The sequence below is a fragment of the Lucilia sericata genome, unplaced genomic scaffold (assembly GCF_015586225.1).
Source record: "Lucilia sericata isolate MDLA Ls3-8-SP2 unplaced genomic scaffold, ASM1558622v1 Contig001825F_arrow, whole genome shotgun sequence".
Lineage (NCBI taxonomy): Eukaryota > Metazoa > Arthropoda > Insecta > Diptera > Calliphoridae > Lucilia > Lucilia sericata.
In genome coordinates this window covers 12,676-24,865 of record NW_023995722.1, presented here as the reverse complement: position 1 = coordinate 24,865, position 12,190 = coordinate 12,676, and the positions used below count along the sequence as shown (strand labels likewise).

Here is a 12,190-nt window from a genome sequence, read left to right as displayed (position 1 = left end):
AGTCTATAGTCTAGTCTATAGTCTAGTCTATAGTCTAGTCTATAGTCTAGTCTATAGTCTAGTCTATAGTCTAGTCTATAGTCTGGTCTATAGTATAGTCTATAGTCTAGTCTACAGTCTTGTCTATAGTCTAGTCTAGTCTATAGTCTAGTCTATAGTCTAGTCTATAGTCTAGTCTATAGTCCAGTCTATAGTCTAGTCTACAGTCTAGTCTATAGTCTAGTCTAGTCTATAGTCAAGTCTATAGTCTAGTCTATAGTCAAGTCTATAGTCTAGTCTATAGTCTAGTCTATAGTCTAGTCTATAGTCTAGTCTATAATATAGTCTAGTCTAAAGTCTAGTTTATGGTCAAGTCTTTTGTCTAGTTTACAGTCTAGTATAGTCTGTAGTCTTGTCTTTATCCTGGAATATAGTTTTGACTAGAGTCTGGCTTAATCTGTGGCTGTGCCATTTTGTGTTTAAAATTTAAACCTTTCCAAAAAAAGTAAAAAAAAAAATCATTTGACCATCTGCTGTTTATATATAAATTTCCCAAACAGTTGTCTTTATGCAACAAAAATTTTCCATTTAATCCTTTTCTCGTCATTGTTTTTTAAACACGTAAATAAATTTTAATATTTCAATGATTAAAAAACTTTGTAATTAGTGACCATTTTTCCGGTTTGTTTTTGTGTTTGATCTTTTGCAAATAATTACGCAGAAAAAGTAACAAAAAAGTTTGTACTTTTTTATAATTATTATAACAAAATATGTGTTAAAACCAAAAAAAAAAAAAAAAGAACCAAATGTATGCAAATGTGTGGCATAATGATAAAAATGACATTTTAATTAAAAACGTATTAAAATATGTCGAACAAACCAACTACAACGAGATGACATTAATGATTAATTTATGATTATTTGTTTTTAAGGGACAGAGGATAAAGGAATGGATGATGTAAGGCAATTATATAACTTAATTATTTTATGCATGATAATCGTTCAAATACCATTTGTTTAATAATGATTAAAAGCAAAGTTTATTTATATCCTGTGTAACTTTATTTCAAACAAAAGAAAACCAATCACAACAACTGTTCAATACAATTTATCATTTTTCATATTTCATTTTCTTTTCACTACCGAACATTTTTCAAATCTCCGCTTATTGGAAAATGCTATTCACTTAAAAGGAAAACGTTTACAAAAAAACCTAAATAAACAATAAATAAAACTACATTTTGTTTACAAAATATTTACAATTTGTTTAAAATACAAATACTTGCCAGCATTACTAAGCAACGTTTTTCTCTACATATTTCCACGTAAAGCCTGGTAAAAATAACTAACAAAATCACTGAAAAACAACAACAACAAAAAGCAAAAACTATAGAAATGAGAGATGATGGCAAATACCGGAAACGGAAGTGTTGTTGGCTGGTTTGAATTTGTAGTTATTGTTATTTAAAATGTTGCTACTATTGTTGTTGTTGTACTTGTTCTTTCTACAATTGTGTTATAGTAGCAATATTTTGTTTTTTTTTTTTTTTTTTTATTTTACCATACTTACTATTGTACAATATCGTAAAAAGTCAATGAAGTGCATTTTTGCATGCAAAATAAGTTGAAATTGGTTCGTAAATAAATGTGATTTTCATTTCGTTTACTCCTCTAGATGTATATTTTTTTGTTTGTATAGTTTCAGAATTCTTCTTTGTTTTCAGGAGCCAGAACCCTACAAACAATGTAAAGTGTATTAAATTTTAGGAATGATTTAGACTGTAATTGGAAAGCCAGACTATAGCATATGAAAAGGATTATAGAGGGTTTATAAATCAGATATAGAGAGTCTATAATTCAACCAGCATTGAAACTATAGTCTAGACTATAGCCGCATCTATTATATAGACTGTAGGGCTGGATATGTAGTTCAACATATTATCCAGTCTATATTTCTGACCACATATAGTTTACAGATGCTACAGCCCAGAATTTTAAGCCTATATTGCAGAGAGCCTTAAGTTCAGGTTCTATATTCCAGGCAATTCCGGACTGCAGAGATTAAATAGTCTAGAGAATAATGCATATGTAACCCAGACTATGGAACGTCAGACTATAGGAAGTCTATAGTCCAGACAGTATATAGTCTATTGTTCAAGTTATAGAGAGGAAATAGTACAGATTATAAAGCTTTTGTTATTCTGATTTAAGAAAGACTATTGTCCAGCCTACAGACAGACTATTGTCGAGGTGTAGTTCAAACAAACTATAGATACAGACTATAGATAGTCCAGACTATAAAAAGTCTATAGCAAAGACTATAGGAACTATAGATAGTCTATAGTCCAGACTATAGATAGTCTATATTTCAGACTATAGATAGTCTATAATCCACACTATAGACTGTCTATAGTATTTACTAAAGACTGTCTATAGTCCTTACTACAGACTATCTACAGTCTTTCCTATAGAGTGTCTATAGTCTTTACTATAGACAGTCTATAGACTGTCTATAGTCTTTACTGTAGACTGTCTATAGTCTGGAATATGGACTATCTATAACTTGGACTATATAGTAAAGACTCTACACAGTCTATAGTAAATACTGTAGACAGACTATAGTCCAGATTATATATAGTCTTTAGTCCATACTATAGACAGTCTATTATCCAGAATATAGAGAGTCTACAGTCCAGACTACATTTAGTTAGTTAGTTATTTAGTTAGTTAGTTAGTTAGTTAGTTAGTTTTAGTTAGTTAGTTAGTTAGTTTTAGTTTGTTAGTTTAGTTTTTTTCGTTCGTTAGTTAGTTAGTTAGTTAGTTAGTTCTTTCGTTAGTTCGTTCGTTAGTTAGTTAGTTAGTTAGTTCGTTAGTTCGTTCGTTAGTTAGTTGTTAGTTAGTTAGTTAGTTTCTTAGTTCGTTGTTATTTAGTTAGTTCGTTCGTTCGTTCGTTAGTTCGTTCGTAGTTAGTTCGTTAGTTTTCGTTCGTTCGTTCGTTCGTTCGTTCGTTCGTTGTTCGTTCGTTAGTTAGTTCGTTCGTTCGTTCGTTCGTTCGTTCGTTCGTTCGTTCGTTCGTTCGTTTTTCGTTCGTTCGTTCGTTCGTTTTCGTTCGTTCGTTCGTTGTTCGTTCGTTCGTTCGTTTGTTCGTTTTGTTTTGTCGTTCGTTTTTCGTTCGTAGTTTTCGTTCTTCGTTAGTTCGTTTCGTTCGTTCGTTGTTAGTCGTGTTCGTTCGTTCGTTCGTTCGTTCGTTCGTTCGTTCGTTCGTTCGTTCGTTAGTTTTCGTGTGTTCGTTTTTTCGTTCTTCTTCGTTCGTTCGTTCGTTCGTTCGTTCGTTCGTTCGTTCGTTCGTTGTTCGTTCGTTTCGTTCGTTCGTTCGTTCTTGTCGTTTCTTCGTTCGTTCGTTCGTTTCGTTCGTTGTTTCGTTCGTTTTCGTTCGTTCGTTCGTTCGTTCGTTCGTTCGTTCGTTCGTTCGTTCGTTCGTTCGTTCGTTCGTTCGTTCTTAGTTCGTTCGTTCGTTCTTCGTTCGTTCGTTCGTTCGTTCGTTCGTTCGTTCGTCGTTCGTTCGTTCGTTCGTCTTCGTTCGTTCGTTCGTTCGTTCGTTCGTTCGTTCGTTCGTTCGTTCGTTCGTTGTTCGTTCGTTCGTTCGTTCGTTCGTTCGTTATTCGTTCGTTCGTTCGTTCGTTCGTTCGTTCCCCCTTTCTTGACTATAGCTTACACTATAGACCAGACTATTGGACTGGACTGGACTAAATACTATACTATACTGAACTAAATACTATACTATAGACTAGACTACAGACTAGACTATACACTACACTATAAACCGGACTACATACTAGACTATAGACTAGACTATACACTAGACTTAAGACTAGACTATAGAATATACTGCAGACAATACTATAGACTAGACTACAGACTAGACTATAGACTAGACTATAAAGTAGACTATAGACTAGATTATAGTCTAGACTATAAACTAGACTATAGACTAGGAATATACTAGACTATAGACTAGGATATAGACTAGACTGTAGACTAGACCATAGATTTGACCATGCACTAGACTATAGAATAGACTTTACACTGGAGTTATTTTAATCAAGGATTTTCTGTTTTGTGTAGGGTGTTTTTAATCCTTTGCATATGCCTGTGTGAGTTTTTTTTTTCCTTTTAAATGAAATAATTTCCATTTCTGTTATTTTTATGGTATCCCCTTCTTGTCCCCTGTCCCTCTTGGTGTTTTATGTTTTCTCAAATAATACAATATGCTATACGGTTCCTTGTTCCATTTCTGCAAAATTCAGCACGTAAACTGTTTAAATATACGTTTTGCACGTGAAACCATGCAATTGTAATTGCAAAAAAGAAAAATGTATAGATTTATAAAAAAGCTTTATTTTGTTGCTTTCGCCAGAAAAGAAACAAACATTGAAAAAAAAGTAAAACTGAAATGAATAACAAAATTTGTCTGAGGAAAAATTTTTTAAACAACACATTGAAATTATTTATGGGTTTTCATTTACTGACAACACAAAAAAAGTAATACTGATTTTGCTCCTTTTTGCCACATGATAATTGCAATTTATCAAAGATAGAACGAGTGCTAGGAAGAAAAATAGCTAAAAATAGATTTATGAGAAAAATAGAAAGATTTGTGTTTTCCATTTTGCTTATTAAAACTCATTAAGGTGGGATCACACGATTGTCGCAATGCACCAATTTTAAACAATTTTTATTGTGCTGAATAAGGGCCCAATAAAGAAATTGTCCCAATCAAATTCTCTGCAGTCAGATGATTGCCTTATCGTTCATAAAGTTGGTTGTCGTAAATTGACGCAAAACGGCTTAGTGGCAATAATTGCCACATTCCAGTCACACGATTGTTCTAGTATATGGCAACTCTGAGAAACAGCTGTTGTACTAGATTTGTTTTGTTTACAAAAATATAGAAAATTTTAATATATTCGTGGAAAAATGAGTTGTTCATTGAAAAAAAAGAAAATTGCGTCGGCTTTAATTATCATGTGTGCACTTGAAGATGAAAAAAACGAAAAAAAGAAAAAAAGAAATCTTAAAAGAAGTATATGGGTCAGAGAGTGGCTCACAAAAAGAAATACTGATGGCGCATATAAAAAAACACTGATGGAGTTTCGAGAAATAGAAAACCAACACTTTTTGTTCAACAATTTTTTAAGGATGAATGATGAAACATTTAAGGAATTATTGCATCTAGTGTCACCATATATCGCAAAACAGGACACAAATATGCGTAAGGCAATTCCAGCACAAGAACGCTTAGCTGTAACTCTCCGATTTCTGGCTTCTGGAGATAGCTACAAAAGTCTTTCGGTCTTATTTCGTATAGCCCCTAACACCATATCACTTTTTGTACCAAGTGTTTGTGATGCAATTTATAAAGCATTGAAAGGTTCATACTTAAAGGTATGACATTTCTAAATATGTATTTTTTTATGTGCACTAGTTGTTTTCTTTTATATGTACATACCATATACTTATAGGTACCATCAACACAAGAAGAATGGAATGAAGTAGCATTTAAATTTAACAATCTGTGGAATTTTCCGAATTGCATCGGGGCGGTTGACGGCAAACATGTTCAAATGGTCGCACCACCGAATTCAGGAAGCACATTTTATAATTATAAAGGCACGCATAGTATAGTGCTAATGGCTGTTGTTGATGCCGAATATAACTTTTTGTATGTTGATGTTGGTTGCAACGGCCGTGTATCGGATGGTGGAGTATTCGGAAACTGTTCCTTTCAATGTGCTCTAGATAACAACGATCTTAATTTGCCACCACCGAAACCACTACCAGGTCGTCAAGCATCCGTACCATTTGTTCTAGTTGCAGATGATGCTTTTCGCATGCAGAAGCATTTGCTGAAACCATATCCCGGTAAAAGTTTATCTGCCGGACAGAGAATATTTAACTACAGGTTATCTAGAGCTCGACGTATCGTAGAAAATGCATTTGGTATTATGGCAAAGCGCTTTCAAGTATTTGCATGTCCTTCTAAACTAAATGCGGAGAAAACTACTTCTATAACTTTAGCCTGCTGTGCCCTGCACAATTTTTTGTTAAAAAAAAAGGTAAATTACACAACACCGCTGCTTACAGATCGTTATGATGATAACGGTGCTTTTATTCCGGGGACATGGAGAAATGATTTTCCACTGACAGCAGTGAGTGGAACAGAAAATACTCCAAGCTCTTACATAAGTAATGAAGCAAAGGCTATTCGTGAAGAACTAAAAGAATATTTTATGTCAGCAACTGGTGAATTGCCCTGGCAATATAAATATATATAATCACACTGATTGTTGGCTAATTTAAAAAAAAGATGCATTTTACTCATTACAATATCTTATAATATTTTAGAAATGTTTAAATTCGGAGATGAAACTATTTTATAAGAAACCGTACTATCTACTCATGAGTTAAATACATCCCTCCTTTTAAAAATTAGACAAAAACAAAATTTTTTATTGAAACTAAATTTTTTTAAAAATTGTTGTACTCGACAAAAACCTTCCAGAAATTTAAAACGTTATTTTTTCTATAACTATGTATAAAATAAAATATAAGTTTATAATTATATACCCAAACATTTAATTTATAAAAATTCATTTTTATTTATATTAAATAAATCTATATTGTACTTCAATCTATCAATATAATAAAAAAACAAAAAATAAAAAAAAACACTTCAGTCTTAAAAATTAATAAACTAAGGTAACAACACAAAGAAACTATTTTCTAAACAGTTTCAATTCAAATATTTGTCACATATTGAAATTGATTCAATTAATCTATGAATATCACATCAATATAATTAAAAAACACTTCATTCTTCAAAATTATTAAACTAACGTATCATACACAAAAAACTATTTTCTAAACAGTTTCAATTCAAATATTTGTCACAATTTGAAAATTTTGTTTTCAAAATTAGAAATCAATCTGTTTAGGAAATAGTTTTTTGTGTATTCAGGTTTATATTTCATCTTCTGCTTCCAAAGTTGCTTCCATTACGGTTTTAACAAGTTGCAAGTGCAATTTGTTGGCAGCCTTTTTGTTCTTCTTGGCAATTTCCCGCATTTGTGATGCCAAATACATTCCTATTGTATACCAATTGTCTTCTTCCGCTTCTAAACACTTAATTGCCCGCTGCAACATGTCAGTTTTCTTTATGTTGGCTGTATCAGGTAGGGAAGAATTTGCCGTCTCAGGTAGGGAAACATTTTGCGACATACTGCAGCCTGGCTGAGTTTCTTCTACATCTAACGTTGACACTGAAGACGAACTTTTTGATGTGTAGTGTTGATTATAAAACTGCATTGCAGTCCAATGCGGCCAATGTGGCTGGATGTTTTCAGCACCCTGTCCAGACTTTGCTTTATTTTTCTTTTTGACATTTTGAAATGCCGTTTTCACATTGGCCCATTTGGCCTTACAGTCTTCCACCGTATGCCCAGGACAGTTTTCTTTAATATCGCGCCATGCCTGCTCCCGTTTGTTTCGATCTTTATAGTCTGGGATAGAGTATTCCCAAACACAAGGGTGTTCTTCTACAGCTTGTATTAAACCATTAATGCTACTGTAGGTCCAAGATGATGTTACACTTGGTTTTTTCTTTTTTTTTGGCACAGGAGTTTGTGGTTCCTGAGAGAGGCTGCAGTAAACCAATTCACTGGTCGTGCCATCAAATTCTATGCAGTCATCCAACTCCATAATAAAACTGCAAGTAAATTATAATTGTAATACATATATACAAGAATAAAAACTTATTTTACTTACGAAAATAAATGCTGCAAACAAAAAAATATTTGATTAAAAAATATTATTGGCGCGTATTGTCGTCTTTAATTGCCGCACTAGAACACAATAAATATTGGTGTATTTTTAACGTTTTTATTTGTGCATGGTTGCCTATCAAGCGTTCACATGATTGTCGCACCAGAGTTGCATTTGATTGGCCAAAATAAGAACAATATTGTTGTGGTTTGACATATGAGCCAATAAGTTGTGAAATCACACGATTGACGTATAAAATATACCAATAATTGGTGTATTGCGGCAATCGTGTGATCCCACCTTTAAATGAAAGCCAATTTGTAAGAGAGCTTAAAAGAAACGAAAAAAATAACAATTTATTAATTTTAATAATATTTAAGAAGAAAAATGATTTAGCCTACCTTAAGGGCTTCATTAATGGAAAATAATAATGCCTATTTTAGGGCATCATTATAAAGTAATTTGTATTGCCAAAAGAAAAACAAATATTATGAGAAAATACAGACAGTCTAATGCCAGCAGAGGATTTATGTCTATTTATATTATTAGACGTTATAAGTTTTCCTTTGATTTAAACTGAAATGAATTTCATCAATTATTTCTAATTTGAATATTAACTAAAGTACAGCAGTTAAGAGCTGTGGAAATTGTGTAGCCTACTTTATGGCTTTAATGTTATTTATTTTTCCCTCTCTAAACAATTATTATTAACTAATTTAACTTTCTCATAACTTTTAACTAATCCTCCAAAAATGTGTTATCATAACTCTGTTCACCATAATTCGACAATAATCATTATTATATTATTTGAAATTACGAGCCATGAATGCAACCAACAACCCAAAAAAGACTAATTGTCATAAATATTACCAACAATTAAGAGAAAGTCCAAAACTTTAGACATTATGAACTCATAAAAAAGAAATACATGCAGAAAAGTTTTATGACCACAGAAACAGACAGACACAGACAGTTAGACAGTCTGTTGCAGGGGGGGTAGTGTGATTCACAGAGAAGGACAAGGCAGCAAAGGCTAAAATAACGAAAACTTTATGAACAAATTATGATTAGAAAGAAAATAAAAGGAGAGGAGGAAATGGAAGCTTTATGTCTAAAAAGTTCGATTATAATAAAATAAATTCGTTATCAAAGACAAACTAATATAAGTAGCACACATGCAGCAAAGTATGCTATGGAAACTTTTTTTATTAGTTTGATTAAATTTATATAATTTGAAAGTCTTGCAGAAGGGCAAATTTAGATTTCATGGAGATATCGTTCTATCATCTTGAATGTTTAAGCAACTGGGAATTGCTCAAATTGCAAGGAAAGAAATGGAATAAACAATAGACTATAATAATGGACTATAGACCATAGAGTAGACCATAGAATAGACTATAGACTAGACTATAGACTAGACTATAGACTAGACTATAGACTAGACTATAGACTAGACTATAGACTAGACTATAGACTAGACTATAGACTAGACTAGACTATAGACTAGACTATAGACTAGACTAGACTATAGACTAGACTATAGACTAGACTATAGACTAGACTAGACTATAGACTAGACTATAGACTAGACTAGACTATAGACTAGACTATAGACTAGACTATAGACTAGACTATAGACTAGACTATAGACTAGACTATAGACTAGACTATAGACTAGACTATAGACTAGACTATAGACTAGACTATAGACTAGACTATAGACTAGACTATAGACTAGACTATAAACTAGACTATAGACTAGACTATAGACTAGACTATAGACTAGACTATAGACTAGACTATAGACTAGACTATAGACTAGACTATAGACTAGACTATAGACTAGACTATAGACTAGACTAGAGAATAGACTATAGACTAGACTATAGACTAGACTATAGACTAGACTATAGACTAGACTATAGACTAGACTATAGACTAGACTATAGACTAGACTATAGACTAGACTATAGACTAGACTATAGACTAGACTATAGACTAGACTATAGACTAGACTACAGACTAGACTATAGACTAGACTATAGACTAGACTATAGACTAGACTATAGACTAGACTATAGACTAGACTATAGACTAGACTATAGACTAGACTATAGACTAGACTATAGACTAGACTATAGACTAGAATATAGACTAGACTATAGACTAGACTATAGACTAGACTATAGACTAGACTATAGACTAGACTATAGACTAGACTATAGACTAGACTATAGACTAGACTATAGACTAGACTATAGACTAGACTATAGACTAGACTATAGACTAGACTATATAGACTAGACTATAGACTAGACTATAGACTAGACTATAGACTAGACTATAGACTAGACTATAGACTAGACTATAGACTAGACTATAGACTAGACTATAGACTAGAATAGACTAGACTATAGACTAGACTATAGACTAGACTATAGACTAGACTATAGACTAGACTATAGACTAGACTATAGACTAGACTATAGACATAGACTATAGACTAGACTATAGACTAGACTATAGACTAGACTATAGACTAGACTATAGACTAGACTATAGACTAGACTATAGACTAGACTATAGACTAGACTATAGACTAGACTATAGACTAGACTATAGACTAGACTATAGACTAGACTATAGACTAGACTATAGACTAGACTATAGACTAGACTATAGACTAGACTATAGACTAGACTATAGACTATAGACTAGACTATAGACTATACTATAGACTAGACTATAGACTAGACTATAGACTAGACTATAGACTAGACTATAGACTAGACTATAGACTAGACTATAGACTAGACTATAGACTAGACTATAGACTAGAGTATAGACTAGACTATAGACTAGAGTATAGACTAGACTATAGACTAGACTATAGACTAGACTATAGACTAGACTAGACTATAGACTAGACTATAGACTAGACTAGACTATAGACTAGACTATAGACTAGACTATAGACTAGACTGTAGACTAGACTATAGACTAGACTATAGACTAGACTATAGACTAGACTATAGACTAGACTATAGACTAGACTATAGACTAGACTATAGACTAGACTATAGACTAGACTATAGACTAGACTATAGACTAGACTATAGACTAGACTATAGACTAGACTATAGACTAGACTATAGACTAGACTATAGACTAGAGTATAGACTAGACTATAGACTAGACTATAGACTAGACTATAGACTAGACTAGACTATAGACTAGACTATAGACTAGACTATAGACTAGACTGTAGACTAGACTATAGACTAGACTATAGACTAGACTATAGACTAGACTATAGACTAGACTATAGACTAGACTATAGACTAGACTATAGACTAGACTATAGACTAGACTATAGACTAGACTATAGACTAGACTATAGACTAGACTATAGACTAGACTATAGACTAGACTATAGACTAGACTATAGACTAGGCTAGACTAGACTATAGACTAGGCTAGACTAGACTATAGACTAGACTAGACTATAGACTAGACTAGACTATAGACTATAGACTATAGACTAGACTAGACTAGACTAGACTAGACTAGACTAGACTAGACTAGACTAGACTAGACTAGACTAGACTAGACTAGACTAGACTATAGACTAGACTAGACTAGACTATAGACTAGACTATAGACTAGACTATAGACTAGACTATAGACTAGACTATAGACTAGACTATAGACTAGACTATAGACTAGACTATAGACTAGACTAAACTATAGACTAGACTATAGACTAGACTATAGACTAGACTATAGACTATAGACTGGACTATAGACTAGACTATAGACTAGACTATAGACTAGACTATAGACTAGACTATAGACTAGACTATAGACTAGACTATAGACTAGTCTATAGACTAGACTATAGACTAGACTATAGACTAGACTATAGACTAGACTATAGACTAGGCTTTAGACTAGGCTTTAGACTAGACTATAGACTAGGCTTTAGACTAGGCTTTAGACTAGACTATAGACTAGACTATAGACTAGACTATAGACTAGACTATAGACTAGACTATAGACTAGACTATAAACTAGACTATAGACTAGACTATAGACTAGACTATAGACTAGACTATAGACTAGACTATAGACTAGACTATAGACTAGACTATAGACTAGACTATAGACTAGACTATAGAATAGACTATAGACTAGACTATAGACTAGACTATAGACTAGACTATAGACTAGACTATAGACTAGACTATAGACTAGACTATAGACTAGACTATAGACTAGACTATAGACTAGACTATAGACTAGACTATAGACTAGACTATAGACTAGACTATAGACTAGACTACAGACTAGACTATAGACTAGACTATAGACTAGACTATAGACTAGACTA

At 32.7% G+C, this 12,190-nt stretch overlaps 2 protein-coding genes across 2 annotated transcripts; one reads left to right on the top strand and one right to left on the bottom strand.

The window, feature by feature from the left end:
* The first annotated feature begins 4,766 nt into the window (after window positions 1-4,766).
* Window positions 4,767-6,681, top strand: LOC119612767 (protein ANTAGONIST OF LIKE HETEROCHROMATIN PROTEIN 1-like). Its single transcript, XM_037968627.1, has 2 exons — window positions 4,767-5,424; window positions 5,502-6,681. Exons 1-2 carry the CDS (start codon window positions 4,957-4,959, stop codon window positions 6,312-6,314), a joined length of 1,281 nt encoding a protein of 426 aa, XP_037824555.1. The 5' UTR covers window positions 4,767-4,956; the 3' UTR covers window positions 6,315-6,681.
* Window positions 6,682-6,999: 318 nt separating this feature from the next.
* On the bottom strand, window positions 7,000-7,879 carry LOC119612766. The gene is made up of 2 exons (XM_037968626.1): window positions 7,804-7,879; window positions 7,000-7,744 (listed from the first exon to the last, which is right to left on the bottom strand). The coding sequence occupies exon 2, from the start codon at window positions 7,735-7,737 to the stop codon at window positions 7,000-7,002; it is 738 nt and encodes a 245-aa protein (XP_037824554.1). The 5' UTR covers window positions 7,738-7,744; window positions 7,804-7,879.
* Between the last annotated feature and the right edge of the window lie 4,311 nt (window positions 7,880-12,190).